The following is a 22,816-nucleotide window of genomic DNA, read 5'->3' on the forward strand; positions in this document are numbered from 1 at the left end:
GATTCAGGGTTAGTTTTCAACTCCGTTAAAGTCCATTTAGCTGCACCGTCGGCACACACCTCCTCTCAAACAACATTTTGTGGTGGAAAGTGCCAGTAGTTAAAGTATTCATTGAAGGTGTTAAAAATTACAACCCCCTATTTGAAATTCTACTCCCAGATGGGATTTAAATGTTGTGCTTACAAAGTTCCTAGGTCCCTCTTTTGAGCCAATGCTTAAAACCAGTCTTAAACACCTCACTTACAAGACTGCTTTTCTTGTTGCCATTACATCCATCAGAAGGGACTGTGAACTTAAAGCACTCTGTCCACGATCCCTTTTATTATCTGTAAAGACAAGGTGGTGCTAAGAACACAACCTCGTTTTTCACCTGAATGTATTTCAAAGTTCTATCTTAACCAGTCCATAGAACCTCTAGCTTTCATCCCAACCCCTCCCAATTCAGCAGAAAAAGCCTCCAGACATAAGATGTTAGGAGAGCTGTTGTAGTACCTTAACAAGAGAAAGCCAATCAGAAAGACTGATCAATGCTTTTTATCCATAGCTACTGGAAGAGAAGGGGATCGGTCAACTATCTCAAAGTGGATAGTCAAATGCATTCAGATTTGCTATTCCCTTTCTAACAAAACTCTGCCTTTCACACCAAGAGCACACACTACACGTGGCACAGGCACTACCTTAGCTTTTATCGCAAATATCCTTTTTAGATGCCATTTGCAAAGCTTCTACTTGGAGTTCCATGCATACTTTTACTCCGCATTACTGTCTGGATACACACTCCAAATGAGGTTCACAGATGGGACAAACAGTTTTAACATCTAATTGCTGCTGTGCCTTCTAACATCCCACCACTTTCTCCAGGTACTGCTTGCTAGTCTATGCAAAGCATGTAATTCTAAGCAGATCCACAAGCCTCAGAAGGCATACATTGAATCGTATTTCTGATGTTTGTATGTGTTTAAATTCACATGCGCCCACCCTTCCTCCCCTTTTGGAGTTGAAGGTACTGGGACATCAAACATCATACACTTCATGCTCCCGCATGTCAGAAACAAACCAATCTGAGGGGCTTTGATGCACGAAGGACCATGGGTACTATGGACGTCACACTATGGGACGGTATTAGACACACCCAGTCGATGTCCCTTTTGGACCTTCTATAAACAGGTTATGCAATACTCTGCACGTACCACTAGATGGTGTGAATCTAAGCAGATACAAGCAAATACAAGCAGATACAAGCATCAAACAGTTGTAGAGCTCGTAAAACCACCACCACCCTCCTCCTTCCTCTCAACCACCAAGCCCTGGCTAAGTAGGTGGACACAGCCAATAAAACCTTGAGGTCTTGTGATTTCTTTCATAATGACTCTGCCTGGTTTAGGCAGCGGCTACCTCTTTTCAATAAGCAGTTTTTTTACATTTTTGTCACAAGGGTTCTTATACGGAGCACATAAAATAGAAAATGTTGCATTGTCACAACGTCCTCAGGGCAGAAAGGATATCTTGCTAAGGGGTGGGTTATCTGTCCAGCGTGTTCTAAAAGCAGCTCCAGGCAATGTCCCCAATCTAAACTTCATATGTAATGCCCTTGTTATAGGCATTACCTATGAAGTACAGAAGGGGTTCTCGGGCACTATCTTGTTTGAAGGTTAAAAGCCAGTAGATTCATTTAAAGCAGTCATCAGTATCTTGATAAGGAACACGCCTCCTAGGCCTTAATGATTTGTTGACTACTGCGTTGAGTGATCGAGGTGGGATTTAGCCACAGCTGATCAACTTTACTCTTTAAATTTAGATCTTTTAGATACTAAAACCTTAGCACACCACATAACTTTGGTACCACAGAATGTCCAATAAGGCAGACTAATAGTGGGATAATGAAGAATTATCCCTCCAGATTCTTGTCCAGTGCAACAAGGGGTTTATTGCAATCGGGTCCATGATGGGTCTGAGGCCTAGTTCAAAGTGCAAAGGAATATTAGGTGTGTACAGGTTTACTGCCGCAAGTTTCTTAATAAAAAAATGTTCCGTAATACAGGTTTTGTATGAGGCAATGTCCCCATAATTCTGCTCCGTATATTGTAGCTGGTAATGCCTGCACCCAGAACACTATATTATTTTTTTTTAACCATGAAAAAGCACTTTCAAGAAAACATTTCAAATTGCTTTGATTGTTTTCTGTCTTTTCACTTTTTAACAACCCAAATGTGCAATTAAAATGCACTGGATTAGTTTGTGCATTACTTTTAAATTCTTCTCCACATAAAGCAAAGATAATAATCAGGCAGATCTAAAACTAGGCAAACTACAGTGTCAAAGAAATGTGCCTATACCCCTTTTAGGGAAACTGGCTACACAATTGATAGTTTGCCGCTAGTTCATTTTAACCTTTATAGCCTTTTTTTAAAAACACATTTTAAATTTAATTTCATTACACATTCAACAAAATAACACCACGTCCAAAGCGCTCAACTCTAAACCCCTGCTCTCCCCCCGCCTCCCACCTTACAACATGGTTAAAACATAGGCATGCATCTTAATGGGTAACTTTGTTTTTTTCTTGTTCCCTTCTCCCCATTCTTGGAAACGCTAACAATCTCATTTCCTTATGGAATTTATCTGGTTTCCCCCATCCTTGTTTGTTTCGTTATTTGTAACGCACGCCAGACCTGAAGGGTGTGAAGACGAGGATATTTTAGGCTTACATAGTTACATAATATAGTTCAGGAATTTACAAAATTACATATTGCATATTAGTGTTGAGCAATAAAGTTATATTACAGCGAATAGCAGAGTTGGCAGTTTGCACAATTAAAGAGTATGACAGTGTTGACAATTTACCAATTAAAATAGAATACAGTGACATCTACAGGAACTGGTAAGTTATGTAGGTCTGTCAAGGTAAAGGGGAAGGGTCATAGGCGGTTAGCGAGGTGGGAGAGGTTAGAAGGCCTTCTCACTCTGGTCAGGATTTAGAGGTCATTTGATTTAAATCAGTTGATAATGTTGAGTCTGAAATGTCGGTATGCTTGGTTTTCCCTCAGATGCGGGGGCAGGGAGTTCCATAGATTGGCAGCTTTGACAGGGAAGCTATTTCCGCCAATAGTAGCTCATTTGAAAGGAGGAACTGTCGGTCTTTTGTTGAACCTCTCAGTTAGGTAAAGAGGTGCTGCATTGTTGAGGGATTTGAACGTTAGAGAGGCAGGTTTGAGTTTTATTTTATCAAGGGTAGATGGCCAGTTAGTATTTCCCCTAGCTGTGGAGATGTGATCTTTTTTTCTCATTCCTAACGCCGCTCTTAAGGCGTTATTCTGGAGTATTTGATTTTTCTTAGTGATATGTTTGTTAGCTCCAATGTAAAGAGCGTTACAATAGTCCAACTTAGAAAGCACAAGTGCTCTTGCCAAGGTGGTGCAACTGCTCGTTGAGAGGAAGGGTTTAGCAGATCTAATCAGTTTACACATGTAAGCCGTGGCGGATGCCATAGCATTCCCCTGTTTTGTCAGAGTGAGACTGGAATCCAAGTAAAAACCTAGTGTTTTTACTTCCTTCATTACTTTAATCGTGTTGCCATCTATGTCAAAGGAGGTATATTTAAGGGCGAGTTAGTTGATATTAGGTGTGCTCCCCAGGATGATTTCCGTTTTATCATCATTCAGGCATAGGCCATGGAGTGCCATCCATGCCTGGATGATGAGGTATATTCTATTCACCAAGGCCACATCCTGGATGTAATCCCCTGTAAGTGGGAGGAGAATCTGAGTGTCATCTGCATAGTTAGTGTAGGTGACGCCAAGACAATCCAGATCATCAAAGAGGGGCTTGGTAAAGCTATTATACAGAGTAGGGGAGACACAGGAACCCTGGGGAACACCACATGAAATGGGGATGGGATCAGCTGCTTCTGAGGTGGAGAAGACTCATTGTTCTTTCGCACAAGAAAGATTGAATCCATGCTATGGCCTGTTGTGAGAAGTGTGCAGCTGATTGTAAGTGGCTGCAGAGAACAGTGTGGTCCACCAAGTCGAACGCTGCTGAGGGATCTACGAGGAGTAATAAGGCACATTTACCCTGATCTCTCAGCTCGTCCATTTGGGCCTTGAGGTCTATGAGCGCTGTTTCAGTTCCATGCTGAGGTCTGAAACCAGATTGCTGGGTACCCAGGAGTTTGTTCTGTTTCAGGAACCTCTGAATCTGTAAGTATGCCACCCTGTCTAATATCTTAAGGAGGAATGGAACTGTTGTGATTGGTGTGTAGTTTGTGGGTATAGCAGGGTCGAGTGTTTGTTTCTTCAGAAGAGGGAGGACCCAAGATTCCTTGAGGTTACTTGGGGTGGTGCCTTAAGTGAATGGCGCGTTAATAAGCTTGGAGATGAAGGGTGAGCGACCTCTTGCAGCGTCTTTTATAATTTGGGCAGGACATTGGTCTCCTCGGCAGTTAGAAGGTTTGAGAGAGAGTATTACTTTTTTCAACTTCTATTATTGTAGTTTTGGTGAAGTTGAAACAGAGTTCTGGTTTGGGTCATTTCGGTCCATTTCTAGGCTGGGTAGTAGATGTTGGTACGTTTTAGTTTTCTTTTGGCAATTTTTACTTGAAGAGTGGCAATTTTATCAGTGAGTGCTTTCTGTATGTTAGCACACCATGTATTGTCTTTGACACAGTTAACAGGTGCAGAGATGGGGTTTTCTAATTCCTTTAGTATAGCGAAAAGTTCCATAGTACCTGATTTGGCCTGTAGTATCCTGTTGTCAAAACGTTCTTTTTTTAGCTCGTCCTATTTCATTTTTGTATTTTGTAGAGATTTTAATAAGGTTCACCTCAAATGGTGTTAACCTCCATATGGGTTAACTTTTTCGTTTTTCTTTTCTGATTGACCAGGCGTTTAAATGTCCTCTTGTCTTACTGCTCCTCATTTTTATGGGGGCGATAGTATCAAGGGCTTCTGATATAACCTTGTTGAATTCATTCAATAAAGTAGATGGATCAAACGAGTTTAACATAGGGAGTATAAGTGGTAAGAGTATGTCTGAAGTTATGTTCTTTTTATTTCTAGTTGGCATAGTGGGTGCTATGGGGTTACTTGGGACACGGTTGATTTTAGAGTCTATAGTGAAGGCTATAAGCGAGTGGTCCGTCCAGGCCTGAGGGCTGATGGCCGTGATGGTGATGTTGCAGTTATAATCGGCCACCCAATCAAGAGTCCTGCCCTTGTCATGGGTAGGCTGTGTTACTTTTGCACGAAGCCAAGTTCTGAAAGGGCATTGGCGATAGTTGTGGTTTGAGTATCATTGGGGTCATTGTAACCTAGATTCATGTCCCCTAGCAGGAGTACCTGGGATGCATTTTTTAGGTTGTCTGACAAAATCATGGAGAGGTCCTCTTAGAAGGAGCCAATAGGGCCCGGAGGTCTGTAGATTAGATGTATAGTGATGGTTTGTGAGTCTGAGATGGCAAGGCATAAATTAGTTTTCAAAAATTGATTCGCAGAATTTGCTAATTAAAATTATTTTTTATTAGCAAATAAACCTATTTGATTAGCAACATTGTACTCCTATTTTAAATGCCACCAGAAGTTTGTTTTACCCCAAGACATACAATTGGCAACAATACAGCATTTCTATGTACCTCTGAAGTAATACATTTGTGCAATGAGTGTAAAGGTTCACTGCATGAGAATGGACTACATAAATAGATCTGATTAAAAAAAAAAGCTCTGTAAACATTTTTCACTTCAAAGCTCTGTGCAGAGTTATGGGCTCAGACCAATCCAGTGACCTGACAGCTACATGACCTTGCCCTGCACTCTGGCCGGGGCAGGCCTTAGGTGACCCACCAGTGAAGGCAAGTGGCAGAGCGTGCCACCATCGCACATCATCTGCATATCAGACTGAGGAGGGTATCGGTCGGCATGTTCAGTTATTTATCTTGCACTGCAGGAATAAATTTGTATTGCCCGGGCTACTGCTACAGAGCAGTGGCAAACGTTGCCTCCCAGCTCTGTGTGATTACCTTCTGTGAAGGTAGGTAATTGGTGTTAACTTACGTTCAGAATTATACATTTTTAACATTTGAACATCTTTCCATCTTGTGCTGTTGGGTGGGTTGTGTATTTTAGACCGCTCCAGTGGTGCCAACAATGTATGTTTTGTATTTTCCTGTGATGTAATTGATTAGTTTTGAAACTTGAAAAATTCTACATCTTTTTGGCCACAAAATGTTGGCAAGTATGCTGCAGGCCTGGGTGCTTGGAAATAGGCAGAAATAATATTTCTCCTGTCCGTTCAGGCAGGAGAAATATTATTTCCAGCCACTTTCTAAGCACCCAGGCCTGCAGTAATAACATAGCCTGCTTGCAGAGGGCATTTCTTGCAGTCTCGTGATTAAAGCGCTTGTGGCACTTTTAAGCACTAGACTGAAAGAAAGTTAAAAATGCCCTCTGCAAGCAGGCCACGTTATTACTGCAGGCCTGGGTGCTTGGAAAGTGGCAGAAATATTATTTCTCCCGTCTGTTCGGGCGGGAGAAATATTATTTCCAGCTACTTTCTAAGCACCCAGGCCTGCAGAAATAACATAGCCTGCTTGTAGAGGGCATTTCAAATATTCCTTCCTTTTCACAAATCACGAGAAAGAGAGAATATTTGAAGGCGATCTGCCAGCATGCCATTTTACTGTGGGGCTGGGTACTAGCAAGTGGCTGGAATTAATATTTCTCGTGGCCACTTGCTAACACCCAGTCCCGCAGACAAGGGGCTCCCCCTCCTCCACCCTCCCCTAAGCACCCCAGCATGACTCCTTACCTTGGATTGAAGCCGGGTCTGTGAGTGGAGCTCTGGTGCTCCTGCTGAAGTCTTCTCTGCGTGACTTCGACGCCGCTCCCGGGCTGGGCTCATACATTGATACAATGTATTTAGCCCAGCCTGGGAGCTGCTGCCTGCACACTGTCACTGCACCGAGCGCAGAGTTTAAATAAACAGGCACAGTAATCTTTGCCTTTTAAACTCTGCGCTCGGTGCTCTAAATCATATCGCAGTTTCTGCGACAAGATATTAAATTTAAAACGCAAACCAGCGGTATTGTATCGCAAATTGCGATACCGCTTATTTTATGCCTTGGCTGGGTAACTTAATTGTGAGGGATTCGCAAGAGTTGACATGTAGTGGAGCTACTAATCTCATTTCTAGTCTAGATTTAGCTATAATTGCTATACCCCCACCACGGGTGTTGGCTCGGTCTTCTCTTAAGATCGTGTAACAGCTGGCACGGCGATCATCAAGGCTGGGCCTGCTGTCTGATGCAACTAAGACTTAGTGATGGCTAAGAAGTCATAGTTCTCTGTTTCTATCATATCAGTGATTTCTGTAGCGTGTGCTACTAGAGATCCTGCATTGATAAGAGCTCCTTTTAGCGGATAGGTAGGTATTGGTGAAGTTAAGGTGTGCATAGTCTGGCTATGGCTAGGGGTTGTATTAAATTTAGGTGGTTTCAAAGTCGTGTTATGGGTAGCCCTTAAATTAGCGGTGCTCAATTTTGTAGGGGTATCTTTGGGATAATGGGCGCGACTAGTTGAATAGCTAGCTGGTGGTTCATATCGTTTAGGTAGTCTTGCTCGTAGTTAGTTTCCTTTGCGAAAGATCACATGGGGCATTTGTTCTGGGAACATTAGGTAGAACATTAGGCTGGCGAGATTTTGTCGCAGGTTGGGAGTGGCTAGTCCTAGTATTCTGGGACATGTTTTGGATAGTCCGGCACGCAGTTGAGTAGTGTGGTCATGAGTGCCATTAGGTAGAGGGTGGTGGCAAACATTATGTGCTGTAATGGTCAGATGCAGTGGTACCTGTAGCTATGCCACTCAATATATAGTTACAGTGGGCAAGTGCCAAGGTGCTTGTTATGAGGGTAGGCTGATCCATCGTCAGCGCTAGTATGGCAGGCTATGCAATACAGGAACCATACCAGGTATAGCAAGAATTAGCTGATAAAAGAAAATAAGCTGATTCCATTTTGCACTGGTCTGGTAAAACAAGAATAGGCGATTTCCACTTTGCGCTAGTATAGTAAAACAGGAATAGGCTAATTCCACTTTGCACTGGTCTAGTATATCGGATTGTATAGTTTAAGTGCAAGTCTAAGCTCGACAGAATATTTCTTCACCTTAGATAGTCTAGTACAAGCAACATGATTAGTTATAGGCTAAACATATTGTGGTAATAATGAGTGGTAAAACAGTTCAGTGCTAAGACATAACAGATCTTCATCAATACAAAATGAGGTAACAGTAAGGTAAGGTATACAGTGGCAATTGATTTCTCAAAGGGCGTCCAGTCCCTAGCCATGTTGTCATCCCATTATTTATCTGTGACAGTTCCTCTGAGCCTCAAGCAGTTAAAGACTGAAATTGCCCCTCTCCCCAGTGCCTCCTTGAAGGCTTCATATTCTTTAAATGTAACCTGGGCAAAGAGCTGCCCTACACTTTCCAATCCCCTGTCCGAACAATCCTGCAAGTGCCAGAAACGCTGGCATGAGAAATCTAAAGGAGGGCACCATATCGATGCCAGGGGAGAAGGCCATGAAGAAGTGTATTGATTTGCGCTGTTCTTCTTTCAAAGAAACCACAAGACGCCCAAAGTCTGGCGGCCCCTCAGCTTCTTGGGAACTGACCCCCGAGGGGGCCCATAGTAGATCTCTTTTTTTGGGATGAGCTTCCAAATCTTCTAAGTAGGTCCAATAATTACCCAGGTCGTCCTTCAAATGTTCCACTAGGATTCTCAATTGGGCGGCCTTGTAGTACAGGTAAATATCGGGTAGTGCAAATCCTCCCCAGTCTCTTCGCAAAGGTAATGCGGAGTGGTTAATTCTAGGAACCTTCTTTCGTCAAATGAATCTACCTAAGGCTCCCTGGAGCTCTCTAAGAAAGCTTTCTGGGAGGAATGTGGGCAAGGCTGAGAAAAGATATTGGAGCCTTTGGAAGAACGTTCATTTTTATGGTAGTCCTATGATCGTACCAAGATAAAATCACTGACGACCACCGGGTAAGATATTTTTTTAATACTTACTAAAATAGGGCCAAAATTACCCAGTGACAAGTCAGACAGCCTTCTGGGCAAATGAACCGCAAGGTGGACAATACACAATTTTCCACCTGAATTCCCCAAAACACCTCCTCGGAGTCCAGGCGTGAGCGATTCTGGATTGGCATAACGCTAAACTTGCTTATATTTATCTTTAGCCCGGAGAAGTCCCCAAATATTGATAATTGAGACAGGAGAGATGGCAGCGAAATCTGTATGCTATAAATATAGGGTAATATATCGTCTGCAAACGGGGGCAATTTAGTTTCCCCGCCACGGATCCCTTTTATATTGTGATTTGCCCGTATCGCTAGGGTGTAAAATGACAGTGAGAGGGGACAACCCTGTCGCATCCCGCTACACAGAGCTTATCAGGCAACATGATGCACCATTAACTTGGACTCTCGCTGTCGGGGAGCTTTAGAGGGCTGCTACCCAAAGTCGAAAATTATTTCTAAAACCAATTTTCGAATGGATTGTGTCCTCCCATGTATTCCTCATCTTATGATAATATATCTATCCCACTTCGCTGCTTCGGAATGTTATTTTTGACCAAGGGTGCTGTATGCAGTGTCAACGCGTCAATGTCCCTCGAGGGCCTCCGTCGAGGTCATCACCATAAATCGCGCATGCATCGCCTGTTGGCTTCAGTTCTGTTTTTCTGACCTTACTCTTAGAGTAATTACGGCACGCTTCAGTTTTTCATGAGGAAAATGTCTTCATCTATACTTTCGACACCAAAGTCTGGTTTTAAAAAATGCCACAACTGCGGATCGAAAATGTCCATTACGTATCCTCAACGCGTCTGCCTGCAGTGTCTGGCCTCCGGGCACCGTATCGACGACTGAGGGTCAGATGCCCGACAAAATCTGATTCCCCTGCAAAGTGGGACACATTTCATTCTGAGATGTTGCAAATTTCTGAAAATGCAGCCTCGACCCCCCCGCCCCTCGTCCCCCCTTGAAAGAAATGCAAAAAAGCGATGCCCTGGTCGATCCCGAAGCATGACAAACGGAAGTCGAAGGCTACAACTTCGAAGCCGTGCCCAAAGCCGTTGTCGCGTGGAGAAAGTTCTCGATCCGACGAGACGTCGTTGAGTGTCGACGAGTAGAGAGCCAAGTTCTATTTTGGTTCTGGCAAAAAATCTCAAAGCGTTGAAGACCTTGACTTTGCCGACTCCATCGGAGTCAGAGCTGTCGACGTTGACCATGGTCCTCAGACCATATTTTACCATTTCATATGGCCCTGCAGAAGAAAGTCTCTGCTAATTGGGAGACCCCCGGAAGCTGCTGCTGCTGCTGGAGTTAACAAAAACTTTGCAAGGAAGTATAGGCCTTCCAGCAGTGACCCGGAATACCTGACTAAGCATTCCACACCGGAAAGCTTGGTAGTTCAGGCAGCTACATCAACCAGACAATCCGCTTATCCTTCCATCCCCCCTGACAGGGATGACAAGAGGGTAAATGCCTGGGCAGGTAAAGTTTTCACTGCAGGCAGTATGGCTATAGAATCTACTAATGTGACTTGCACTCTGTCCAGATTCACATTTACCCTGGGGGATTATGTTGCTATGGTGGCTGAACACATCCCGGAAGGCGAAGAGGTGGCTTCCTGGCGATCATTAAAGATGGTAAAGAAGCAATGAGTGAATGCCTCGAGTTTGGATACTGCTGACCGCATCAGCAGATCCACGGCTGCTAGCATGGCATTGTGCAGATTTGCATGGTTGAGGAAGTTGGGGTTTGCATCAGACATGCAGGCAAGACTGCTCAACATGCCCTTTGATGGCTCGAGGTTGTTTGGCAGCAAGGTGGATGAGAGTTTGGAGTATCTGCAGACCTCGAAGGCAGCGGCTAAATCCCTGAGTGCCACCATTGGACAACCTCAACAACACTATTCAGGCTCATCTTCCTGGAGGGTTAAGTCATTTTGTTTCTATTTGTCAATTGGAAGAGGACCAATTGGAAGAGGACAAGCCGTACAAAGGAGAATATTCCCTCGTGGTGGACGAGGAAGGGGTACTAAATTAGCCCTAGCAACGGCAACTTTACCTTCAGCCGCTGGCGCAGCTGCCTCTAAGCCACTCTGAGGTCTTAACTCACAAGACCCTGGTGGGAGGCAGAATTTCTCAGTATCTGAACAAATGGCAGTGCATTACTTAAGGTGCATGGGCACTGGAAACGATAGCCCAAGGTTACTGCCTTCCTTTTCAAAAAAGACCTCCGCATCATCCACCAGGATACAACTCTGGATCCGCTCCTTGTGCAGGAAATTTTAACCCTGCTTGAGAAAGGTGCAATGGAACATGTACCTATAGCAGAATGGAACAAGGGTTGTTATTCCCCTTATTTTCTAATTCCCAAGAAGGATAGAGGATTGAGACCCATCTTGGACTTAAGAAACTTGAACAGGTTCCTCAGGAAGGACAAGTTCAAGATGGCCACCCTTTCTCAGATGCTTCAGGCTCTCCAACTCCAGGACTAGTTGGTATCATTGGGCCTTCAGGCTGCTTACTTCATGTGCCAATCCATCTCGAGCACAGAAAGTACCTGCGGTTGGCGGTTCTCATTATTGGTTTAGAATTCTGTCATTCGGGCTGACCTCTGCCCTAAGGGTTTTCACCAAGTTGATTGCGATAGTGGCAGCGAGTCTCGGGAGAGGGGGGATTCAAGTCTACCCCTACCTGGACGATTGGCTGATCAGGGCACATTCTCCCGAACAAGCCCTGAAACATCAATTACAAGAAGTCCTATATGATACCATCCCAAAGACCTTCCAGAAACAGAAATATCATGAAAAAGACGATGGGGTAGACCGATTCCTGGCATGGTGCCTGCAGGAGGTGCAGAAATCTAAGTTGGTTAACAAAATGAAAAATCTGGAGGGGAGGGACATGTTCGATCCAGGGGCAATAGGAGAGGAGTTTCGTAGATTTTATGAAGACTTGTATACCTCAGACTTTGATGGGGATAGTGAAACAATGTCCCAGTTCCTTGACTTTCTACAGATGCTGCTGTGGATAGTGAAACAGCATCCCTATTCCTTGACTTGCTACGGATGCCGGGTTTATCTGCTGATCGCGCAGCAGAGATCATGGACAGCCTGGTTACTCCAGAGTTGGCCCTTACGATCAAGGGAGTTAAAGTCAGGTTCCATCTTGTGCAATGACGGAATCTCCATTAAGTTATACAAGATGTTTCGGTCTCTTTCAGCTACGCATCTGGCCAAGGTTTTTAACTGGGTGTTAGGAGGGGAAGCTCTTACTGCCTCGATTCCTAGCACCATCATAGTGGTTATCCATAAGCCAGGGTGCGATCCGGGGGCAGTGTTCCTCATACCAGCCTTTATCGCTTCTGAATACATGCGTGAAGATTCTGTTAGACTCCTGGGACGGAGGCTGGAGGGATACCTTCCAACACTGATCCACTGGGATCAGGTTGGCTTTATCCAGGGAATGCAGGGATCAGATCACGTTGGAAAGACAATCTATCTGATTCATGTGGCTCAGGGGTGGACGTTGATGCTGGCACTGTTAATAATTTATCGCCGAAAAGGCCTTCGACTGCGTCGAATGGCTGTATATGTTCCAGGCCCTGGACAGAGTTTGCATGGGGCCTTACATTTGGCGATGGATATCGGCCCTCTGACTCCCCAACGCCCCGTGTGCTGGTTCATGGATCTCTTACTTGCCTCATTCACGTTGAACAGAGGGACGAGGTAGGGATGTCACCTCTCACCCCTGTTCTATACTATGTCCCTCAGCGGGATTCAATGCGGGAAGCGGTTCAATCTGCTTGTGTCCCTGATTACGACCTACGGATGATTTTCAGGACTTAAGATCAACGTACACAAATCTTGTTATGCCGATTCAACTTGAGGGGTCCTGCTTGGAGAATAGGACTCAGTTTAAGGGTATGAGGGTTGAAAAGGTAGCACTTTTGTGCCTGTGAGTACAGATTCCCAGATATCTTACCATGCTGTTCTCCTTGAACTGTACTCCAATGCTCGCAACGCTGATGAAGGACTTAGCGAGGTGTGCTCCCCGGTTGCTCAACTGGTAAGGGAGGAAAATGTTCTTCTGCGGCTGCTCGATCTATTCTCAAGCCTGTCCACAGTAGTCCCTGAGCTGTATTTTTGGGCCAGCATGGATTTCAGCTCTCGATTTTGTTTGGCAGAAAAGAGTCCCCAGGATTAAGCACTCAACACTTAACATTGCCTAGGGGGGGGTTAATTTGCTTACCCTGACTTACACACTTATTATAAGGCAGCCCAGTTGAGTGTGCTGGTGGAGTGTTTGAGGGATGATCTGGGCAATTGTTGGACCTTTCTTGAGGATGTCGCGGCCCACCCAAAAAAAGGTTGGAGATTCAGTGGTCCCCACTGTGGGGGGTTCGCGGGATACTGTGATCTCATCCTAGCCTTGGGGTTCTATGGTCGGTATGGGAAGAATCCAACATTCATGGTCACTTGTCGTCCTGGCTGTTCCCACTTTCTTCAGTGTAGGGTCCCCCAATAGACCTTGTCTTATAAAGAGGGTGGGCCAATTGTTTTTGGAAGCTACCTTTATAATCTATGAAGCTGTGTCTGATGTGGAGAAAGACGCAATGTCCATCTTCGAATATCTGAGGTTAAGAGGGTTGCTAACCGATGGGAAGTGGGTAGGTAACTTGTTTAGGAATTTGAGGCGGTACTGGCTTCCGCAGAGGGTCAGAACAGAATCCTTTTGTGATTTTATAGAGCTATGATCACAGCCCGGGCGGGGGGGGGGGTTAAATAGACAAGACTTCAAGCATTGGTGGAAGAACTGGCTGGGGAAGGAAATCTCTGAAGAAACCTGGTCCAGGGTTTTCACAGTTGCCTTTCATGGTAACCCGTTTACTTCCACCATCAAGCACAATTTTAAGGCTCTCCATGGATGGCATAGAGACCCAGTTAAACATTCTAGGATGTTTCAGGGCTCTTCCCGCTCTGCCCCCGGGCCTGCAGAAAGCAGGCCACATGGTTCCTTATGTGGCAGGATTTCCCAGTGATTCAGACTTACTGGGCAGAGGTCCTCGGCTGGATGAAAGTCAAAGGGGTCTCCCTGGAGCTAGATCCCCTCTCCAGAACCTGCGTGGACTCCCTTCCGGTGGGGAGGGGAGGTTCCCGAGATTATGGGAAATTGATGCTACAAGCGGGTAGGGTCAAACTAGTGCAAACGTCGAAGTCCTCGGGGACCCCCGATGGGGTGCTCTGCGAACAGAAACTTGGGGACATTTACACAATGGCAAAGTTAACAGCCACTGTACATGACCAAGTGGGAACGTTTCAAGAGGAGTGGAGCTCTTTGGTTGGTAAATGGGTATCAAGCTAAGATGTGGGGAGGGAGGGTCTTGTGGAGTGGGACGACAAGCTGGTGTGGGGTGGGGTTCTAGGTACCCGGGAAGAGGAGTAGGGGGAGGGGGAGGTTCCACCACTACTTGAAGTATTGTACCAAGTTTTAATTTAGTTGTAGATCTGGTTGAAACCTGGTCATATAGGGATTGACAGTTGTACTATTCGAGTTCAGGCGTATCTGAATTTTGGTGCTGAACTCTGGTAACGAAGCAAGCATCTCTTGAGTTTTGGGAGAGGTGGGGGGCAGGTTGGGCGTGTTGGGGTTAGTGGGTAACTGTCAGTTGTTATTGTGGTTATTTTTCGGAGTCATATACAGTAACTGAAAACCGTTTGACAAAATGTACGTTTAAACAATGTAGCGAAGATTCTGGGAATTCTTGGATCCGATGTATTAAAATTGTACTCCTTTTTCTGCAAAGATTTTTCTTCTGCTCGACCATGTTCTCTGTGGTTTTCAGTGGCATTTGTCAAAAAGGAAGAAACATTTTTGTTCCTGGATTTCGATTTTTAAATTTACAAAAAGTACTGTGGGGACTTTGGATAAGCTTATGAATCCCATGAAGATTTTTGCTGAGTAACCCAAATGCTGCAGCTTGCTTCCTGTGGAGGCTTTCTAAGTCGGGCATATTGTGCCCCACACCGAAATCACTGCTGGTCTCTCCTTTCAAGGATTGCTTGTCTCCCGAAAGATTAATTTTAAATTACTTTTGCTTCTTGAATGAGACTTTCTACCAACCAGCACACTCTTAAAAACCAAGCACCATAACCCAGCCTCGATTCCTTGTTCCTCCTTCATATCCCCTGCAAAATTGATGCAGGCAATCCTCTTAACTCATCCTTTGCCTAACTCCACCCAGGCCTCAAAGAATAATTGATTGGTCGTCCACAGGACACTCAAGACCTGACACTTCGCATTAGCGCTCCTCTTTAACTAATCCACTAACATTAGGCTGTACTGTTAAAAATATATTTAAACTTTGCCACTGAGCTTTGTAATTCGTTGCCAGTGATGTTAACCCATCATAGCCTGTAAAGTAATATTTGAATAAATTACATCGTACACATTCACACAAGCCAAAATGTTTCGCTTAGCTCTTTGTAGACTTCAATTTGTCTGACAAAAGCAGACAATCTCAAAGGTAGATTATGCCAAGCAGAGTGTCGCTTTTATCAACTAGTCACTGAAAAGCTAATTTCATAGCTCTTGGTAGACCCCTTATGTGGGCATTATATGAATACTTTCCAGGAACTGAGCAACCATCTTGTTATTGGCGCTCAAACATAAGTACATCTCCAGTGAGGTCAAAAAAGCTGAAAACCTGACAAATTTGAAGGTTCCTCTAAACATTTTGAGATGTGGTAGCAGCATGCAAATGAGAAGACCTCCTATCTGGAGAACCAATACTGGAAGTGAATATTTCTTCCCCTTCAGTTCCTCTCTATCCCTGATTGCTATTTTTTGTTTTGTATGGAGATGTAGGGGGCCATGTTTAGGGAACATTTCCCAGTTAGCACTTCAGTTTTTAAGTAGAGAGAATAAACGCCTGATCAGTCTAAACTCACTTAAAAATGTGAGCAACCCATTTTTACACAAGCCCTTGATGGATTCCTCGCTTGTGTTTTATACAATCTGAGTTTTGAGGACAACTGCATTTTCAAAGCTGTTTCTGTTAGTATGTTTCCATTGGGTTTTATTAGATGTACAAGCCACTCCTGTTCACTGTGGATGTGCAAGCACCACAACCTTTAAACAGCTACTTTTAAATCTGACTACATAGGTGCTCTCCTGTACATGGATGGCCCTGTGAATTGTACCATGCTGTTGACGTCCTGTCTTCTAGTTCCCACACCCATCTACTTCCTCTGCTTCTAAGTCTCTTCCCTTTTATGGTTTCCTCGCCTATCCCCTTCCACCTTATTCCTTGTTGTGGAACCTTCCACCTTCTCTTTGTGTTCCCCATAGGTCCAAAGCAGCTCAATTTTTACTGCGTTTTACTTATTATATTGGAGCATTATGTTGGAAACACCCGGGACCTCCACTATGTAAGGTGGAAATGGTCTGGGCAGCATGTATATAACCTATAAACTAGTGCAAAGAAACATTGACTTGCTTCTCATTGAGTTATAAAGGAAGGCAGCATGTGGTAGTGAGTGTCTAGTATTTTATTTGGCTGTTCCACCACAAATCTGGCAAATACAGCATTGACATGTAGCCCTATAGATTAAATGTAAATGTACAGTCGCTACAATATGGCAACATTTGCTTGTGCCTCCCATTGCATCTCTGTAAATGTGCAAGCACTTCCAAACCAGTCATATACGCAGCACATGTTTTTTTTCTTGTTTTTTTAAACATTCATGTATCTGTATGTGATGTCACTAACCCAGGGACCTTTCATTGGTGCTAATCTGAGAATTGCTGCTAGGTGACAGAAGAATGCCTCCAGAACGTTTGCCAATTAGCCGATTTCTGTTTCACATTTAAATATTGAACCCTGTATCACTGATAACTGTGGTGGTGAAGATTCACAGTAATTCTTCTGTGCTTTCTACTTTCAGTTCAAGAGATGATTGTTCACCCTTATGAAACGCAATCGGACAGTTTCTACTTTGTAGACAACAAGCTGGTGATGCACAACAAGGCTGATTATTCCTACAGCGGAGGACCCTGAGGGGATGTGTAAGAAGAAAAATGAAGCACTGGCCTCCCCTTTCCTGTAGCGATTTTGTTAGGGATTCTGACTTCTTCCTGCAGTTGACTTGAGTCCTAGGATCACCGATCCGCGGACCATGCACTATTTGTTAGTAAGGAGTTTCATGGTAGTTCAGGGCTCCGTTCTCTTCCCATACCCTGAGCTTTATAGCACAAGAGTTGTGCAGATGCTGGGACTTGGCACTTCTCCACAACCAGCTGACTTCATCGATGGGAGCCGTTTGGGGCAACGCAGCAAAAATATGGCCTCAAATCTACGTTGTACTGAGGATGAAAAGTTCCCAACCTCTGGACCCATATTGAGCATCTCTCCGTTGCAGTAGTGGCACCGGATAAACACGAGCTGAGGAACAATGGGCACATTCATCTCCATGGTGGCAGGTGTTTGCTTGTCATATTGTGCCATTTAGTACACTTTACAGTTAATCATCGGGCTAAGCCTCCTTTTTTAGGGAAAATGAGTCTTCACAATGTATTGTCATATATATGTCGTTGTTTGATACAAAGTAAAGTGCAACGTTTGAGTGCATGGTAAAATCCCCAACTCTACCCCCCCCCCCCTGCAGATTCAGTTATGTCTGATAAATAGGCAAATGCATTTTGCAAGTCTGGACTCCTCGTACACATTGTTTTTCTATTCTGCGCAGGTTGCGTAAGTCTTCAACTCCCTTAAGAGTTTGGCACAGAAATCCTTTGCTTCTTATAACCCTCTACTGTACTGTTGCATAAAGTAGTATGTAAAAAGTAGACCAAATTCCAATTGGCCTAAATACATATTTTTAAGGGTGCCACTTTTGCCATCCTGGACAGCTCCTATAATATCCACAAGGGTGCTATTAATGTGCTGTTCTGGCCAATATGAAGGTTCTGGTGTAGCAGCTGATATTGCCGTGTCCAAGGTTCTCCATCTGTTACCCAAATGCTTACCCTGATGTCCTGATGTCATCTCATACTCTTTTTGGCTACATTCCTGTCGCCCTATTTGAACAGAAGTTCATTAGATGTTTCTACCACAAAGAGAGGGAAACCACAGCTCCCTTGTTGACGATCACTTTTTCAAGCGAGAAATGTACTGCAGAATTAGAAAATATGCCTCTACAAACCATCCTATTCCCAAACCGAATCTTTGTTGCACTGCTTGGATGCAGTCTTCTGGCAGCTCCAGCTAATTGAACAGCCCTTTGCAAGTTACGTTGTACCCACCCACATACTAGCCCAACCAGCAGGAGGTTGTCTCCCATTGTTTGCCTTCAGGCTTCTAACCACATGTGACAATTCCAAAGTAAAGAAAAAGAAGCCCTTGTGTTATCAACCCATTCTTATGTTACCTTTTAATTTCATGACTTTCAAAAGACTGAATGCCAATATTCATTTTCTGCTTCGATTATTTGCTGTGCAGTTTTGCTCCTCTGGATTCTATCATGTTGATCATTATTAGTATGAGAGATGGATCTGTGTGGCTGATGTGGGAGCCTTGTGTATGAACTGGGCAGACTGGACCCAGTAAATGTGTACACATTTCAATGGTGGGTCATTTTACAAGTGGAATTTGATAACTAAATGTGACATGGCATCTAATGAGTTTGGTATTGTAACTTTACCTCCATTGGAAAGGCAATGGTAGTATGTGCTAAGCTCTATGAACTTGGGCTATCTTGAAAATATCACTAATAAAAGCACTTGATATTCAACAATGGCAATAAGTTGAGTTCTTAGAGGCAGAAGGTTTGGTTTTGTGCAAATGCTCTATTTAATACAGATCAAGTGAAAATACTTGAATGGCCATGGACGCAGGAAGGCTAAAATGTTCTCTGCTACGGAATCTGATTAATTTCTCTCCTTATGGCATCTGACTTGACACTGGGCAGGATTCTTGCGGAAACAATGCTTGCCTTGCTTGGTGAGGTGCAGAGCCTTGTTTGAGATAAAACCCGCTGTAATTTGGGCGCATAACCACACTTTGGAGCAGAATGGAGACCGATGGAGGATGACCGAGAGCCACATCTGCCCAGTGATGCTGTGGTATAAGAATTCCTGGAGCTCAGACACTGGTCTTGGCTTCAGAGACCAGACAGTAAGTCTTTGAAAAACCATCATTTGACAAGTGGCATTTTCAATGCTTTCCTCCATATTAAGATCTAATCTGCTACAAGGCCGTCCCACCAGTTGCAATATAGTAAATGTATTGATTAAGATACTTGGCCAGACCACTCCCCAATATTTTCCAGTATAGGATATTTTGTGTAGGGTATTTTATGTATTGACAAGCTAAACATACCCTCCATTTTCTGCCTAAAATTTCACTGCACTGTGATGCTTTTTAGTATTCAGACATCATGAGGGGAGCCATTGTTTCAATTCGGGTTTGTAAAAAATGTGCTTTTCACTAGATGCAATATACAATTTTGACTTGCTTCATCTTAGGAGCTCTGTGTGCACATCTTGTTTTGTCCAAAGAAAGCCAAAGTTACTCACATTGTGACTTTTACTGGTATCTCCCCTCCCCTCGCATACATCAGTGAAAGATGTATTCTGTACTTGCTAGTGAAGCATTAGAAAAGCAATGGATTCCTGTGTGTACGAACAGCTCTACCCGTGCACAGGCATTGCTGCCAATATGCCTACACACATATCCAAACCTGTATCCTAAAGAGCTACAACAGACCGTGGGGGAAGGTGGTCGATGAAGCATTTGTAGGAAGGTAGACAATGGGCTACTAGATAGTCACTACAGTGAGTGGTTTGTGCTCACTGGTACGCCATGTACCCCTCCACCTCATAACTCTGCAGTGCTGTACAATTTATCATAGTATTCCTCTGAGAACGGGTGCCATCAATTACCGTTTAGCCAAAAAGGATTTTGGGTAGTACCTGGCTAAAATTGGTTACCTGGAACTTGTGTCCTGTAAAGAATACTTGCCGAGCACATGTGACTCATACCAGGGAGCTGCTTGACCTAGTATATCTAGGGGTACATGTCACTGCTATGCTGCTGATGCTGCCTTTCCCTGTACTGCCTGTGCATGGATCCCTCTTTTTGGTGTGGCCTTACGAATATTGTATGCCTCCAGAATGCACAAGAGACCCTTTTCAAGCCTGTTGTCCTGCAGGCAAACCACTGCACATCATACACTGTGGGCCAGGTAAACCTCCAGGGCCATTCTCTCATATGGATGAAGAGGTCTTTCTGCATTAGTGGACTTGTTTAGAAGAGAATGGCAACGGAATTTCTTGATTTGAAATATAATTTGGAAACTTCTTTGGGTGAAGAGGGATACTCGATCCTCAAACTGCTTGTCCTTGTGGAACACAATGAAAGGCTCACACACACCTGATCCCACTTTGGTGGCACCCAGAAACCCCATTTTCCAAGTGAGGAGCTTGATGTTGTATGTAGCCATAGCCACACAAGCTGCAATTACCCAGACCCTAGGAAGGAAGAGGTTTTCTCACGCGAAGATGCATAATCAGCACACTATCAGGTGAAATAATACTTGACCACCAGAATCTGCAAAGGGAAAATCGGTCTAGTATTTCCAAAAGTAACAATTGCTGCGATAACCTACAGAGTGCTACCTGAATGCCGTGTTCACCAGTATAGACATAAAGGGCACGACTGTCCACTTTCTGCATTTTCAGATTTTCATTAGACAATCCCAGCTTTCAGGAACTAGGCTGTCAAGCTGCTTGATTGAGGATGGGGGTGTGAAATCTGTTCTTGCTGTTGTAACAGAAGCTCTTGTCCCTGGGGAGGATGGACACTATCTCTGCAAAGGAACTGTGGAAACCGCTGCATTCAAAGCACTGTATACAAATAACAGGCGTGAGGAAAGGACATGCTCCCTCCTGCGATGTGACAACTGTCCAGGTAGGGAAACCTAATGGTCCCTGGGGTAGTTGTATAAGGAATACAAATACCATTGGTGGCTCATCCTTAATGGGTGACAGGATGTCGACCCGCCTCTATTTGACGTGCCAAAGGAGCCCAGTGAAAACAGAGCTGGCTTTTACTGAACTGTCAAAGGGAAAGAGTTTCCCTTTGACAGTTCAAAAGTACCCCAGCATGCGTGACTACTGAGCCATGCAAGGCTGGGAGCATTTTGCTTCCTTAGTCTTGCATGGCCCATTGGGGAGGCAGCCTGGGGTACTGCAGAGCTGAATGTGCAAGGAGGTGGTGAAGTACTCTTGCTCCACCCCATACATCAAAGACCCGAGGAACGGCATGGAGGTGCTCTGGCACCACTGCACATCTGCAGGAACCGGGAATAACTAATTTGTTTTGTATGCCGTGTGGGAGCCGCAGGGCCTTCATTGCAGCATTCAGTTGGCTGGAGTAGGGCTGCAGGCGAGAAAATACGAATATGTATGTACAGTATCAGTGCGTTTATGCAAGGGTTTAGAAGTGGGTGAATGTGTACTTTGAAAACCATCTTCATTTCGAAGGTTAAAACGTCATAAAAGGATACAATACAAATTGATACCACAGATTTTAAGAAGACTTTTTCTTCTGGTGGTATGCTTCATTCAACAATAAAGCACCTTCTAAAAACAGATAAATTGCACTGGCAACATCTTTGTTCGCCATTGGACATAAATATTTAATAACTTCTCTAATTGTTCTACCTTTAATTCATCTGAATTAAGAACCTAAACCTGCGATCATGTGATAATGGACAAACGAATAAAAAGTGTGTGAGGTTGTCCAGAGATTTGTTATTTCAGGGACAAAAAGCACTCCAGTTCAGGCCATTTTTATCTGTGCAACAACTCAACACAGTTGATATTGGTAAGCAACAAGCCCTTAAACTAAATAAAACTCCTCTTACGCGTGAACAGAAACCAGCCTAAATAATTCGCTTTTAACTCATTGCATCCGTATGCAAAGTACTGTGAACCAGAGTGCTTCCTAATCGCTGTACTGGAACATATATTCCTTCTGTTTTCCATAAATCTCCAACAGACCATGAATATATCCTTCCTTGATATATTGGAAAAGGAACTATATAATTGCAGAAGGTCAAGGAGGTTAAATTCTTTCTTCAATTGATCTCTCAGGGAATTTTTGTAATCCCGTCCCAATTCCTGATGAAGCAAGTAAATCGGGGCACTTTTTGTGGTTCCAAGAAGATGTTGCAGAAAGTTATTTTCTTTAATCTGAATTACTAGTGCGGGGGGGACACACCTCAGCCCCATCCACACTTATTGCTATATGCCTGGCCCAATAATTAGACCTCCATTGTCTCTGCCAAACTTTGTGATGGCACCATTAGCCTGTACACATTTTATAGCCATGCTCTTAATGATTGTTAACATTTAATCCACTATGAAATACTACCCTAAGAAAAGTGAATTCTGAGACCCATTAAGTCAATAAGTCTGACACATTCATCAGTACGTTTCTAGAGAGCTAATGGGGTGCGGGCTAGTAAAACATATTCTGCGTAAGAAAGGATAAATGTTTCCCTACTATTTTGGGTATGTCCTTTGAGATTTCATTTAGCTCTAGTGCGTACATAAAGATGAAATAAAAGTGGTGCCAGCACACCCCTTTGCATAAACCCATGGGACACACTAAAGGGACAAAATAGCAAGGGGGTCCTGAGAGTCCCTCTGCCAGACATTAATCCTGGTTACAAGAGACTTACCCAGAGTCTT

General features: G+C 44.0%; 1 protein-coding gene across 2 annotated transcripts in view; it reads left to right on the plus strand.

The window, feature by feature from the left end:
• The window catches only part of UNC119 (unc-119 lipid binding chaperone), a 423,630-nt gene extending 404,775 nt beyond the window's left edge, over positions 1 to 18,855 (plus strand). For both annotated transcript variants that reach the window (XM_069615338.1, XM_069615339.1), the window contains one exon: positions 17,008 to 18,855. In XM_069615338.1, coding sequence (XP_069471439.1) covers positions 17,008 to 17,120 — 113 coding nt within the window. In that variant the 3' untranslated portion in view covers positions 17,121 to 18,855. The remainder of the gene's footprint in view (positions 1 to 17,007) is intronic.
• The last annotated feature ends 3,961 nt before the right edge of the window (positions 18,856 to 22,816 follow it).

Source organism: Ambystoma mexicanum, chromosome 9 (assembly GCF_040938575.1).
Source record: "Ambystoma mexicanum isolate Mex_15411 chromosome 9, UKY_AmexF1_1, whole genome shotgun sequence".
Lineage (NCBI taxonomy): Eukaryota > Metazoa > Chordata > Amphibia > Caudata > Ambystomatidae > Ambystoma > Ambystoma mexicanum.